The 15,767-nt window shown below is 44.0% G+C and overlaps 1 protein-coding gene and 1 pseudogene across 1 annotated transcript in view; both read left to right on the forward strand.

Moving 5' to 3' along the window:
• ISCA1 (iron-sulfur cluster assembly 1) overlaps positions 1–10,473 on the forward strand; it is a 17,182-nt gene extending 6,709 nt beyond the window's left edge. Inside the window, exons 2-4 of the mRNA XM_012659383.1 lie at positions 3,119–3,172; positions 7,278–7,383; positions 10,186–10,473. Of these exons, the coding sequence (XP_012514837.1) occupies positions 3,119–3,172; positions 7,278–7,383; positions 10,186–10,334 (309 nt within the window). The 3' untranslated portion in view covers positions 10,335–10,473. The remainder of the gene's footprint in view (positions 1–3,118; positions 3,173–7,277; positions 7,384–10,185) is intronic.
• Positions 4,115–5,051, forward strand: LOC105822402 (annotated as a pseudogene).
• Positions 10,474–15,767: the final 5,294 nt, after the last annotated feature.

Raw genomic sequence — 15,767 nt, forward strand, 5'->3', positions numbered from 1 at the left:
TTTAATAAATATTTCTGTCACTATTTGAAGTTGATATTCTATGATTTAAAAAAAAAAAAAAAAAGCACCATAATTCTGCTCTTCAGCATGTCCCTCTTCTGCCCCTGCACACTATTCCCAGTGTTGGGCTGCCTGACTTCTCTCCTGATGGAACCATCGGAAGAGGCCATTAGAGACCACTTACTGCTAGTGATATTTTTTTACAGATACATATATGTGTATATATATACACACACACACACACACATCATATATTAACTAAATTAGAATTTAACTAAACAACATTGATTTTAAGTGCAATGCGCTGTTTCTTATTTTTTTAAAAAATGCTTGTCTCAACTGTCTAAATTGGTTTCATGACCGTTCAAAATTGGCCCCAACCTATGTTTAAACATCTTCCCCTGGCAGACCCCCACCCAAACAGGACAGGAGAGTGCGTTCTAGGGCCATCTATTGCCCATCTGTGCTCCCCCAGCACAGGCTTGAGTTCTGGCTGCAGTTTACTACCAAGTCATAGGTCATAATATCCAGGCTTTGGAACTTCACAAACCAAGAAAATGTCAGTACCAAAAAACCGGAGGGTTATTAGCACAGCATTGCCAGCTACAGGAGCTAATACAACAAAGCAGGAAGGACGTAAGCCATTCTCTCATGACTAATAATAGCTGGCTTTGTATGGAGCTCTTTGTAGAGCCTGGCCCTGTCCTGAATGATCTTTGGGAATTTGAATAGTTAATCCTCACAAGAATCCTGAGGAGGGACTATTATCCCCATTTCACCAGTAAGGGACTAGAAGTCAAGACAAGCCACTTAACGTGACTGCCCTTGAGGCATAGCTAGGAAGTGGACCAGGAATGTCCTGGAACAGACTTTCCAGCCAGCAGCCTCTTTCCCAAGAACGTGGGGTTGGTAACTCTAAAATGTTGTGGCCTTTCTCATTTTGAGGGCCCCTGGGCTAGGTTAAGCAGCATTCTTCTTAAAAAACAGCTCCTTCCTGTTATTTCTTTGGTTGACTAACTTAGTCCTGTTCATATGGATGTCCTGACATGCTGATTTAATCCACACTGAAAAATCTGTGGAAGCATTTGGTGGGACTGGTACAAGAAGCACACCCTGGGTTATTTTATGCTAGTAACATTCTTTCTTCAAGCTATGCATTTTGGTGGATTTGAAATAGATTGTGAGCAAGCAAAAAACAACAATAGGGTTAATAACCAACAGGAAAAACAGCAGAAGATTCACCTTCCCAGTTTTTTTTTTTTAATGTGGGAGCATTTATTCTACTTCTTTTTTTTTTTTTCTTTTTTGAGACAGAGTCTCACTATGTTGCCCGGGCGAGAGTGCCGTGGCGTCAGCCTAGCTCACAGCAACCTCCAACTCCTGGGCTCAGGCGATCCTCCTGCCTCAGCCTCCCAGGTAGCTGGGACTACAGGCATGCACCACCATGCCCAGCTAGTTTTTTCTATGTATTTTTAGTTGTCCAATTAATTTCTTTCTACTTTTAGTAGAGACGGGGTCTCCCTCTTGCTCAGGCTGGTCTCGAACTCCTGAGCTCAAACAATCCGCCCGCCTCGGCCTCCCAGAGAGGTAGGATTACAAGTGTGAGCCACCGCGTCCGGCCTATTCTACTTCTTGACTCACAGTGTAAATTAGATCTATGTAGAGTACAAGAGCTCATGCTGGAGCAAACCCTCCTGAGTGCAAAAGCTGAAGTCGAAATTTTTTTTTTTCTTTGAGACAGAGTCTCACTCTTTTGCCCAGGCTAGAATGAGTGCCGTGGTGTCATCCTAGCTCACAGCAAACCTCAAACTCCTGGGCTCAAGCAATCCTCCTTCCTCAGCCTCCCGAGTAGCTGGGACTGCAGGCATGCGCCACCATGCCCAGCTAATTTTTTCTGTATATTTTTAGTTGGCCGATTAATTTCTTTCTAATTTTAGTAGAGGTGGGGTCTCACTCTTGCTCAGGCTGATCTTGAACTCCTGAGCTCAAACAATCCATCCGCCTCGGCCTCCCAGAGTGCTAGGATTACAGGTGTGAGCCACTGCGCCCGGCCTGAAGTCGAAATTTTAAAATCTGAGAAAAGTGAATTCTATATGGAGGAAACTTGGCAAAGTGTCTTACTTCGACTATAATTTACATTTATCCACAACATGCTCGTGTAACTTCTTGACGTACAAAGAAGGGTCTCAACTTCCAGTTAACATCCTTGTAAGTGGAAGGTCTTAGCCCACTTTGTCAGATTGGGCACATTTGTAGATGAATTGTGTCGATGAAGTACAGGTTAAGTTCTCTCCTACCTTAAGGAAATCAGGAAAATTGGCAATCTCAAAACAATAAAAACACTGGTATGCATTCAAACCTTGCATAAATAACTTTTAAACAATTTGTACAAAAATAGGTCTGCATAACGTAAGATGTAACAAAACCAAACAAACAAAAAAACAGTGTCAAGATGGCAGCAGAGGTGGTATGTGGTCCACTTTACGTAGACACCAAAAATCTCAAGGTTGCAAGGAATGAGGTGTCCAAAAAAACGCCACCAACAACAAAAGCTCCTAAGCTTACGCTTCGATAAGAGAATTTCTCCAAAGTACATCCTCCTGACAGGAATGTCTTCTTGTAAAGGCCACCTTAGAAGTGGTCCAGAAAGCAGTGCAATTATCATTCAGAAAGACCAAAGGAAAGCGTCCGGCTCACTCATCCCCAAAACGGGTGGTTGAATGAGGTACTTGATTCATTCATTGCCTTCTGGGTGTCAGGCAGTGAGTGTGCTTATTGCTGGGCATACAATAGGTGCACCAAATAGATGCTGCCCAGAAAAATTACATTTGTGATGTAAGTCAGTAATACCATGGACAGTATGGCAGGGAGCTAACCTGGACCAGGAAGCAAGATTCAAAGGATGTTGCCAGCAGATATTTTAAAAATATAAAGAAGGTACTTTGGATTGAGTTCATGTGTTTGTGTATAAAATCCACAGGTACTCTGGTGAGAATGGAACATAAATTTGTCTCATGATTTTTTAAAGACAGTCTTGAATAGTCTTAAAGACTAGTAAATGTAAGGCTTTGAAGAATGCAGGTTTTGTAGCTAAAAATTTAATATTTTCTTTTTTCAGACACCTTCAGCAGTAAACAAGATAAAGCAGCTCCTTAAAGATAAGCCTGAGCACGTAAGTAAAACCAGTGAAATATTGAGTAAAACGTTGAAGTTATATTTTCAGAGTGAATTTGTCTTGTGATAAGCAGTATGCTTTCATTAGTTAGGGGGGAATTATTTAAAAAGTAAATTCTGCTCATGGTTTTAAAAAATTCAAATAATACAAAAGGGTATTTAATGAGAAGGAAGTCACTCTCTCAACCCCAGATCCTTTGTCATCACTCCTCCTTCCAAGGTGTCCTTCCAGAGATAGTCTACATTTGATGTGGCTAGACCAGGGTTTTTAATCCTCCACGCTGTTGACACTTTAGGCTGGATTGTAGGAAGTTTGGTGGCATCTCTGGCCTCCACCCATTAGGTGCCAGTAGCAGCCCCTCTCCCCTTGATGTGACAGCCAAAAATGTCTTCCTGGGGGGAACTATTGGCCTAGACTATGCTTGTTATTCTTGTGTGTATCTCTGTTTTCCTGAATAGATGAGAGCATACCATATGTGCTGTGGTACATTTTGCTCTTTTTCCCTAATGAGCTTGAAGACCTTTCCATATATATAAAGATCTGCTTCTTCCTTTTTTGTGGCTGTGTATATAGTATATTCCATTGAACAGGTTTGATTTCTTTAACCAGTCCACCACATTAGAGGTCAGTTGGGTTGTTTTCATTCAGCATTGCCACAGACATCATTCAGCATCTATTTAGTGGCTGTAGTGTGCCAGACCCACTGTTCCAGACCTGCAAGCTTGGCTTAGTGTACCTACATAGGATCCATTCCTAGATGTAGTATTGTTGAGTTAGGGCTGTGTGTATCATCTTAATCGTAGTGCATTATTAATTGCTGGTGGAATTCTGTAAATCACTTCAAGTAATGGCCTGTCATTATTTAATAATTAGACTATGGAGCGGTTTCTGGGTTCCATTGTGCAATCTGTGTTAAAGTGTAATGGAAGTTCTCGAACTTGCCTTCCAAGAACTATTAAATGCTAAAGGATATCATTGTTCCAACTCAATTTGAATAGACTAACGACTAGAGTATAAATTGACAAATGGATGGAGGCATTCCCCACAATCCTTTGCGGTGGCTCAAGATGGCGGCACTCAGTGGTGCCATGAGCGATTCAGATAACAGCAGCAGCAGTAGTCCCAGCGATGTGGAGGAGCTGGCTCGGTGACACGAGGCAGTGATGCTGGCCTGGGGCGTGGAGTAGCGTCCCAGTGGGCTGGAGAAACTTAGAACCGGTGCTGCAGATAACCAGTTGCCAACCTCCCACCCGAGCCTCAGGCATAAGGTGGATGAGCACGAACCAGATGGCAGTGAGCTTCAGACCACCCCTGAATTCCGAACCCACGTGGCCAAGAAACTGGGAGCCCTACTGGACAGCGTCATTACCATCTCGGAAGTAGCGAAGGAGCCAAGAAAGGCTGAGTTACAGAAAGTCACCTCGGAGGATGATGGTTTCCGCCTTTTCTTCACATCCATCCCCGTAAGTGCTGAGAAGGAAGCTTCTCCCAAACCCCACCGAAAGTGACAGCCCTCCATCTCCAGCAAGGACAGCGACGAGGAGTGGCAGTATTGCTGGGAGGCGGCGGTGTCGGCATCTGACATCTGCAGGAGTTAGCCCTCCATGGCCCTGTCGGGGGAAAAGGAGGCAGGAAAGCAAAGGAAGTCGAAAAAGAAAGCCCGGAAGGTGGCTGGTGTTAACTCCGCTATAGCCACCTCCACCAGCACCACCAGCAGGGCCATGGTCTGGAAGCAGGAAAAGGAGCCAGGTGAGCTCACTGGGGACTGCGTATCACTTGGGACCAAAGAGAAGAAAAGGAAGAAAAGGCAAAGAAGGTCAGTGAGCCTTCTCCACTCCCACCAGCAAAAAGTGCTGCAGCCCAGCCTGCAAACTGACCTCCATCTGTGGGCATAGGGTCCAGCTAGCTCCATGGACAAGGTGCCCACTGGGTGTAAGGCATTTCCAAGCCCCACCTTTCTCTCCAAGTTCAAGGACTTGGCTGGGAAGTCCAGACTCTGCCCGTGAGATCTTGATTGTGATGGGGGCTTGCCCAAAAGTCAGGCAAAGATGTGGCTATAGGGTGAGAAGCCTAAGCAAGGCCTGCCTCTCTGTGCTCCCACAAGGGCTGGGGCAGACCTGTTGTACCATAACATTCCGTGGAAATGTTCGGGAAGAAGGAGCCTTCCAGTTATTCAAGACTAGTGGCCAAGTGGTACAACTCTCATCTCCCCAGAAGTGTCTGAGATGCCAGTAAAGGGATACCTTTGTCATCCACCCACCTCCTCAGCCTGGTGTGAGAAACCATCTGTAGAAAATGAGGGAAGGGGTCCACAAGATGCCACGGCCCTGAGAAACTTTTCTTTCCTCCTCCCCTCAACCCACACAGACCGATAGAATTGCCTGAAAGAGAAGAGAGATATCCACCACTCCCACCCCCACCCCCGGGTTTTCCAGAATTTTCTTTCTCCACATTTGTGAATTTACTGGGCACAACGATACCTCTGAGGCACCCACATTATTGAAAATAAATTGTCAAGGGACCCCCCCCAAAAAATGAAATAAATTGACAAATGAAACAGGAACTTAGCTTTGTAGATCTGAGGGATAATTGCTCATGTTGACATGAAAAGGTGTAATTTACAGCACAAGCAATTCGTTTTCCAAACTCCATTTACCTAAACCTGTAATTTCACATGCTTTTAAAAGTGTCTGCATCGGGCCGGGCGCGGTGGCTCACACCTGTAATCCTAGCACTCTGGGAGGCCGAGGAGGGAGGATCGTTTGAGATCAGGAGTTCAAGACCAGCCTGAGCAAGAGTGAGACCCCGTCTCTACCAAAAATAGAAAGAAATTAATTGGACAGCTAAAAATATATATAGAAAAAATTAGCCGGGCACGGTGGCACATGCCTGTAGTCCCAGCTACTCGGGAGGCTGAGGCAGGAGGATCACTTGAGCCCAGGAGTCTGAGGTTTCTGTGAGCTAGGCTGACGCCACGGCACTCTAGCCTGGGCAACACAGTGAGACTCTGTCTCAAAAAAAAAAAAAAGTGCCTGCATCCATTCCTAATATTTGAAATTCTGCTTGCTTAAGTCTTCCTGTTTACAAACATAAAAACGTAAGTTAAATACTTATGACATGTGCTTCTGAATTTTAACTATCATTTATGATAAATGATACATGAATACATGAAATTCCATCACACATTCTCTAAGCTGTAACTCTGAAAGTGAATGAAACTATAGTTCTGTCTCCTTGTTATTCGGGGACAGAAGAGACTACCCTGTGAATGCTTTGGCTTATCAAAACGCCCAGGCAGCTTATCATTCTGACTCATGCCCTTCACCAGATTTCTACCCACGTCATGATTGCTTCCTGAAGCAAGCACGCACTGCTGTTGAAAATCAAAAATATTTGGGGAAAAAAATGGATGGTTGCATCTGTACTGAACATGTACAGACTTTTCTTCTTGTCATTATTCCCTACACAATACGATATAACAACTATTAATAAATATGGCATTTATTTACACTGTAATAGGCATTATCAGTAATCTAGAGATGACTTAAAGTATACAGGAGGATGTGCATAGGTTATATATTAGACAAATACTAAGGTATTTTTATATAAAGGACTTGAGCATCTGTAGATTTTAATATCCAAGAGGAGTCCTGGAACCCTCATGATACCAAGAGATAACTGTACTTAAATGAAAAAGCATATAGGCTCCAAGATAGAGAACTTAGGTAGATATTGTTAGAAAATTGCATTAATGCAAACACTGGTATTCCAATAGTACTGTTTGGTCACTTTTTGAACTTTTTACATCTCTATTGACTGTAGTCTTTTGCTTTCTGGTATTTGGAAACGTTTATGCAAGTCCATCCTAGAATTAAGGCCCCCATGTAGAGGTAAAATTGCCAGGTGATGGCCTAAGAACCCTGGTGAACCCTAACCATAAGGAAACATCTAGAGAACATCTCACAGAACGAGCTAGAGCAAAAACATTTTTAAGAAAATCCATTTTTAGGGAGAGGCACCTCTGCTATCAGATACTTTCTTAGTATAATTGTTTGATCTGTATTACTTTAAAACTAAGTTTGTATTTTCAAATCTTTCTCAGGTAGGTGTGAAAGTTGGTGTCCGAACCAGAGGCTGTAATGGCCTTTCTTACACTCTAGAATATACGAAAACAAAAGGAGATTCTGATGAAGAAGTTGTTCAAGATGGTGAGTTTTTTCTTTTCTTTGTTTTGGGGTTTTTTGGTTTGGTTTGGTTTGGTGGTTTTCTAGCCACCACAGATGGTAGGAAAGATGGTGAATTTTTAACAAAGTTTTTCTGGGCACTTTATTTTGCCTGAAATTTTTAGTCTTGCACACCCTGGAGTAAAGAGCAATAATAATGGTAGGAATGATGTAAATAGTGTTCACTATGTGCTAGGCATTGTTTGATGGACTTTCACTTTTTAACTGATTTATACGTGTCAACTGAATGAGGGTGATACTGTGTTATCCCTGTTTTTCCGATGAAGAAACTGAGGCACAGGTTAAAAATAGTTTGCTTGAGGTCACACAGTAAGTGGCCAAGTAAAATTTGAACCCAGTCAATTCGCTCCAGAGGCTGCGCTCTTAGTAACTAAGGCATAAATTATTGGATAAGCTTATTTGTTTAATTCAGCTATAACAAGTCATCATTGTGTCCAGAAAGGTTTTAAGACCATAAAACTTCAAAGTGAACCAACCATTTTTATGTGAAATAGCAGTTTTACATCTACGTCAAATACGTACAAGTTGAGCATCCCAAATCGGAAAATGCGAAATACGGAATGCTTGAAAATCTGAAGCCACTGAGCACCAACATGACACTCAAAGGAAATGCTCTTGGAGTATTTCACATTTTGTAATTTGGGATACTCATCCTGTAAGTATAATGCAAATACACTGATGCATTGCCTAATTGTTCTACGAAACGTGTCCTTGGGCGATTTCATAGTTGTACAAACATCACAGAGTGCTTACATAAATCTAGATGATGCGGCCTTTACACACCTAGGCTACAGCGGTGTAGCCTGTTGCTCCAGGCCTCCAAACCTGTACAGCATGTGGCTATACTGAATACTGTAGGCAGTTGCAACACAATGCAGCTGTATTTGTGTATCTAAACGTAGAAAAAGTACAGTAAAAATAGGATATAAATAAAAAATGGTACGCCTGTATAGGGCACTTACATGAATGGAATTTGCAGGATAAGCCAGTGAGTGAGTAGTGAGTGAAGGGGAAGGCCTGGGACGTTACCGTACACTACCGCAGACTTCATACACACTGTACACTTAGGCTACACTAAATTAATTTTAAAATGTTGCTTTTCTCAATAATAAGTTAACCTTGGCTTACTGTAACTTTTTTACTTCATAAACCTTTAAATTTTTTTATCTTTTTGACTCTTTTGTAATAACACTTAGCTTAAAACACAAATTATTTTATTATTTTCTCATCCTTATTCTCTAAGCTTTTTCCTATTTAAAAAAATTTTTTTCTTTTAAACTTGTTTATTACAAACTAAAACACAAACACACATTAGCCTAGGCCTACACAAAGTCAGGATCATCAATATCATGGTCTTCCACCTCCACATGTCATCCCACCAGAAGGCCTTCGGGGACAGTAACACACATGGAGCTGTTGTCTCCTATGACAACAATGCCGCCTTCTGGATACCTACTGGAGGACCTGCCCAAGGCTGTTTTACAGTTATCTTTTTTTATAAGTAGGAGGAGTACACTCTAAACCATAAAAAGTATGTTACAGTAAACACATAAACCAGTAACATAGTCATTTATTATTGTTGTCAAGTATTATGTGCTGTACATAATTGTATGTGCTAGACTTCTGTATGGCAGCACAGGTTTGTTTACACCAGCATCGCCACAAACATGTGAGTAAGGCATTGTGCTATGGTGTTACCACAGCTACCTCACTAGGTGGGTAGTAATTTTTCAGCTCCATTATAATCTTGCGAGACCACTGTTGCATATGTGGTCCATCATTGATCAAAACGTCATTATGCAGCACATGACTGTATTCCAGAATCTGAAATCCAAAACACTTCCGGCCCCAAGCTGCAATATCAATTCATGCTTTTGAGGAATTTGGTATTTCCAATTTTTATTAAAAATTTCAATTATTTAATTATATTTGCCATTACCCCCTACTGCCACCCAATAATCTGATAAAAACTGTCTAAAACAACATAGATAATGCTAGAGTGCTGGGAGAACTCGAACGTTTGTGGGTTTTGCCGTGGTGGTTTTGTGCACTGGAAGTACGCTCTTTGCTAGCTTGCAGTCCATATTATTTTAAAAATCAACTCATAAACCTTATGATTTTCATCTTAAAGAAAATGAGACTTAATAACTATGTATAGTTTATATTTAGGTAATGAGTTAATTTCTTATATGGAAGAAAGATTTCTTAACTGATTGTATTTACAAAGATGCCAGCTTCTACCTACATAATTACAAGGGAATATTACCTGTTTTCTGGCTCATAACCTGAACAGAACTATCATTGTGCTGATTAGTCTTATTAAAATTACCCCATTCTATCACAGTCCTTTGTATCTCTAGGTTTACCAATGTATCGAGTGTATAGATGTTGTTGCAGGTTTGCATAAATTTTATTGACTCCATCTTTACAAAACTGCCACTGGGAATATGTACATTTTCTTCCTGTTGCAAATTAGAAAAATGAGTGAAGTCTAATGAAAGGCAAATTTCAGTTTTGCACAGAATTGTTATGGAATTTACTTGTGTAAACTGTCTACCCTAATGTAATTGTTTTTGACATAGTGTGGGAAAGAGGAGGCAGACAGGAAACTGAATGCTTAATCCTTTAAGGAAATAATGCAACATATTCAAAAGCTTCCTGTTTGACTTTTGTTGGCAGTTACTATTTAAAGTTCACTTGTGCTTTGAATCAGCAGGTTCCAGAAGGATGCAGGCTTTATGTGACTCATGTTTTCTTTTCCCCAAGGAGTCAGAGTGTTCATCGAAAAGAAAGCACAGCTAACACTTTTAGGAACAGAAATGGACTATGTTGAAGACAAATTATCCAGTGAGTTTGTGTTCAACAACCCAAACATCAAAGGAACTTGTGGCTGTGGGGAAAGCTTTAACATCTGAAACCTCAGGACTCCTCTGGCTATGAGCTCCAGGAACACTCATGGACACCTTGGGGCTTACTGAAGAAATCATGTGACTGTCACCTGTTTAATGTGTGGCTGCCTTGTAAGAAAATAAAGTGATGCATTTTGAAAATGAAGCCAGTGTGCTAGAATCAGGAAGAAGTGATATTTGAATTCTCTGTAGGGGACAGAAAATCAAGTACCATCAGCCTCTTTGGATATTTTTCTTTTCTTGTAAAGGAAAAAATCCTACCCTTCGCTTAACTGTCTCAGACCCTTTCTTTTAGAACCAGTTTCATTAAAGTTGCCTTCCTGGGCACCTGTCAGTCCATTCAGGAAATGGATTGGCTCTCTATTGAACGGCTTAAATGTGCATCTCGCCCTGCATTTTTCCCAGATCGGTGACTCCTAAAATTCAAAGGCAAGAAGTCCTGACTGCTGGTAGTAACGCGTTGGTGCATTATTTTTCCACGCAAACTTGGCATAGCCTTTTCACATTTTTATCAAAATTTTCTTTGTCATGCCTCATTTGCATACCCTTTAACAGAACTGAGCAAAGATTTTCTTCAACTATAGTGATCGTAGCAAAAGGTGAGAAATAGTTCATCCACCTGGTTTTAAATCCATTTCATTTGCCACCCCAAATGTCTGCTCAAACATGGGATCTCAAGCCAACTTTGATTCTTTTAGTTGAAAGTTCTCTTAAAAGCCATCTAGCCCACCCCACTCAATTCTGTATGTGAGGAGGCAAACTCCAGGGAGGCCAAAGGACTTTTGTCTACCCTCAGGGGTGAGCAGGAACTGCACCCCCATGGCCCCTTCCTGGTAGGGGACGGTGCTCTCCCCTCTGAGGCAATCTGAAGGTTAATGGCGATCTGGCATCTCTGGTCAGCATACTGATAGAATTTCTTTTTAATTTGTTGGAAATCATATTAGTTTTATTTTGAGTAAGAAGAATCTTATTTAAAACTCTTTTATGTGAATTACCATCTTGTTTCTTTAAACTTTGAAACAGTGGTTTATATTACCAGAGAAGACATTGTAGCAACCCAGAATTACTGGGAATGTAGTCATAATTGTGAAGGAGAGCACGGAGGTCTTAAAATTCCTAATATGCGCACACTTTCTGGTTCCTAAGTCCAGTTACTGAAGTTTGTTTTGTTTGTTTTTAGTATGTTGGGGAGGGAGGTTCATTTTTTTTTCTTTTTTGTTTTGAGACAGTCTCACTCTGTTGCCCTGGGTAGAATGCAGTGGCGTCATCGTAGCTTTCTCCAACCTCAAACTCCTGGGCTCAAGGCATCCTCATGCCTCAGCCTCCGGAGTAGCTGGAACTACAGGCGCACGTCATGACACCCAGCTAATTTTTTCTATTTTTAGTAGAGACTGGGTCTCACTCTTGCTCAGGCTGAGCTCCTGAGCTCAAGCGATTCTCCCGTCTCAGCCTCCCGGGGTGCTAGGATTATAGGCGTGAGCCACTGCACCCAGCCCAATTGCTGAAGTTTTTAAACAATATTTTAATCTAACATTTTTATTACCAACTTTTCTTTTAAAGTGTTCCTTTTGTCACTTAGTTACTAATTTTCCTGGGTTTGACATATTAAGTATTCTATGAGATGACTTGTATGCTTTTTTTGAAAGCTGATTCTCATGAATTTGGGTAGCTGAGTTCTTTTACGTTTGTTTTATTTACTGAAGTACCTGGCACAAAAAGCACCAAAACCTAGAGCAGTAGTTTGTGTAAATGCTCATGCGTTTGTATCGTTAATATAATTGTTGATCCACTTATAATTTGTGCAATACTGTATGTATGTAGAGAGTGAGTTATCAATAAAAAAATGTGGCCTCTTTGTGATTATAAAATTGCCTTTTCTTGTTGAGGGAGGGGTTTGGGGCGGTAGCTGCTAAAGCTACTGATGAATAATCGCGTACTTTCTGCCCAGGCTTCCTGCTGCGGCCAGAGTCTTAGCTGCGGCTTCTCACGCAGCCCTGGAGAGACCACGTCCGATGGCTCTTGTCTGCCTGGTCTCGCCGGCCTTGCTTTCCTCCCTGTCCCACTGTGAGGGAAGCTCCCACCCAGGCTGCTTCCTCATGGCCCCCCTCACAAGGAGAGGACATTATTACCACCCAAAATGCTTTTCGCTTTGTCACCAAGCTTTATCATCACCTCTTCCAAGAAGGTTCCTAACAGTTCACTTCAGGCAGAGTGGTGAGCACCTGCTCTCCACTGGTCCCAGGGCTGCGCAGATAATTGGAGACAGGAGGCCCTCACCTCGGAGATCTTGGAGGCGACAAGGCAAACACCAGAGTCAGCGTGGCAAATGTCAGTGCTTACTCCATGCTGGGAACTGTTCTAAGTAACATCATCTTCACAACAATCCGGGAAAGCAAGTCTGACGGCTTTTTCTTAGATGAGAACCCAAAGCACAGCTCGAATAAAACATTTTGCCTGGGGTAGCCCTAAGTGGCGGAGTGGCGCCACGCCCGTGGCCTGGCTCCAGAGGCTGTGCTAGCGGCTACGCCACACTCCCTGTGTGTCGTGTTAAGAACCGATGGGACGTGCTTCTGAAAAGGTGTCCTAGAGGCTGCGACCCCCGAGCCCAGTCTTGAAAGACGAGATTGGGGGAAGAGAATGAACAATAGAGGGTCGAGAAAACGCCGAGGGAGGCTAAGCACTCAGAAGACGGAGGCCCAGAGGAGACATAGGCAAGGATGGAGGACAAGGTGGAGGCCCGGGGCATCTGCGCTTCCAGAGGTTCTGTGGGCCTCGGGCCACTGAAAGCACTTACAAGGGAGTCCCTAGAAAACAGTCACATTTGGAAGGGTCACCGGGGCACTGGGGTGCGGACTGGGGGGATGACGAGGGTGGGAGGAAGCTGCCACGAGGCCCCAACCAGGACCCGAGGACGCCGCCCTGTGTGCGGCAGGCTGAGGAGGCAGCGTGAGCGGGGCGCCACTGGCAGTCCGACCGCTATTTGGGGGCTCTCGGCTGGTGCTTGTGTGGGCAATACTTGCAGTCTTCGGTCTGGGTTGGTTTCTGTCTCTCGCACACTGACGACAGGAACACAGTCGCTTCTTCAATGCTCGTTTAGCACCGGGCGCGTCAGAACTTTGTGTCAGAGGGCCCGTCCTGCAGCACCATCAGAGCCACGTCGTGCAAGCCTCGGCCCCGACCAGGACGGCGCTGTCTGTTCGGCCTCACACTCACCCACACTCCGCTAAGCCCGCGCGGCGCTGCGCGGCGTCCATTCGGCAGTGCCCCCCGAGCGGCCAGTCTCTTACCGGGGATGATCCCGGTTAGAAGCCCACTCTTCCACATCAGGACGCTGCAGCGAATGGCTCGGGCCACCGTGAGGTTGAAAATACCCCTTAAAGATTCCAGAAGGCAGAGGCCCGCTGTGCTTCATTGTTACAGAGCATGTCGCCGCCCTACGTCACCAGGCCCACAAGAATGACTTTTTTCTCCAACAGGAAAGGGGGTAGGGGGTCGGAAAAAACCCTGCAAGACCAGATGTCCCTGAGATTTCCAATGCTTCCTAGGCTTCGTTCAGCAGGAAATACCTCAAAAAATGGCCTTTCTTGTCATGGTTTGATACCTGAGAGGTTGGGAAGTAGAAAAGCCTGTGATGTTACGCTGAGCTGTGGGCACCACCAGGGTCTCGTCCGAGCCTCAGAGCAGATGCCACCTGGGCCCGAGGCAGCACCGGCCCACAGTAAACCCCAACGCAGCTCACCTGAGGCCAGCGCGCTCCGGGAGGCTGGAAAGCTGTAGGTTCAGGGGAGAGATACACTGGGATTCGAATGATGGCTTCTGTCGTTTTGTAGCCATGTGACCTGGCGCAGGCTAGGTCATTTCTCTGAACCCGTTTCACCTTCTGTAGAACAATCTCAGAACTTGGGGTGATGCGGTGAGCTAACCACACATCAACAGCATCCCCCTGAGAGTAGCCACTGGGAGGGGGGACGGGTATTTGCATGCACAAAGAGGGCAATGCGCACCACCCGAAGGATGGACATATTTGAAACTCGGACTTAGGCGGGGAGGGGGGGTAAGGGCAACATACGTAACCTAAACATCTGTACCCCCATAATATGATGAAATAAAAAAAAATAAAAACAATAAATGGATAAAGAAAAAAAAAAAAAGAGTAGCCACTCAGTAAAGTTACAGTTCTCGTCCCTTTTACCTGGCTGCCTGTGCCAAAAGGAATGATGAACTAGCAAATTGTCAGTCAAGGCCAGAGCTTAGGAAAAGGCGAGTTTCAACACAATTAGGGAGTTATTGTCCCATATTCAAATCCGGGGGAGATGTGTAGTATTTCCTTCAAATAAACGACTACAGTGACTTGGTTGGAAAGAACCATAAATTATTTGTAAATATAATCATACTGAAAAGTTTTATTCTCTTAGTGGCTGGTTGGCTACGGAGAAACCTGCCTTAACAGAGGAGCTCTTTTGAAAGGGCCAGTCCCCAGCAGAGGCTGAGTCTCCTGGGCCTGGCTGGGCCTCACCACACTGTCCTCCACCCCTGTCGGGATGCCGACCATGCAGGTGTTCAAGTCGCCTTGGACAGGCTTCCTCCCTCCCCTACAAAGTCCTCGGTGAAGACTTCGGATCTGATCGATTCAGCCTTCAGCTGGGCAAGGGCTGTGGACCAGAGATGCTCTCTCAGCATAAAACCAGCCTCAGTGGGTTCCTGCTCTTGCTGAGTTGCTGCTCTTACTTCCACTGGAACTCCCAGACTTTTCGTTGTAAACTACCTGCTCATGGCTGTCCGTGAATTCCACGTCGTGAAGCATTCCTCCTAAAACTTGAAGGTACGTGTAAGTCACCCAGGGATCTTGTTAAAAAGCAAAAATTCTGGCAACAAAGTTCCAGGGTGGGGCCTGGGGATTCCACATGTCTAGCAAAGGCCCGAGAGACGCCCACGCTGTTGCTCTGCGGGCCACCTTTGCACAGCAAGGGTTTGAAATGTTTTCTCTCCGAAGAACCTGGTTGTAGTAAGTGGTAATTGGTACCTACATTTGTTTCTACTAAGCACCCACCGCAGCATTCAGGGTTTCTGATCAGCATGGCATAGATGCCAGTTTGCCTGGTAGTAAATGCTGTGTATGATTCCTTTGGGTATTTGAAATACTGAAAATATCCCAGTGACGCCCCCAGCCTCGTTCCACGCTGTGGCTTCCTTGGGAGCTGGAGGTGCCAAGTCGGCCACCTGCGCTTTAGCAGCAGAACCAGGCCACTGGGGGGGTCCACAAGTCATTCTTATCCTAACACTTTTGGGGGTTTTTGTTTGTTTTGGGGGATTAAATGTTTATTAAACCAAGCTTTTAAACTGTATATCCACCTATAGTCTGTAAGCAAATACAGCACACATGCAAGTAAAAGGCTGGCAGATAAGAACTCAGGAAAAACTAAAGTTCCCTTTGTATAC

The sequence above is a fragment of the Propithecus coquereli genome, unplaced genomic scaffold (assembly GCF_000956105.1).
Source record: "Propithecus coquereli isolate 6110/MARCELLA unplaced genomic scaffold, Pcoq_1.0 Scaffold608, whole genome shotgun sequence".
Lineage (NCBI taxonomy): Eukaryota > Metazoa > Chordata > Mammalia > Primates > Indriidae > Propithecus > Propithecus coquereli.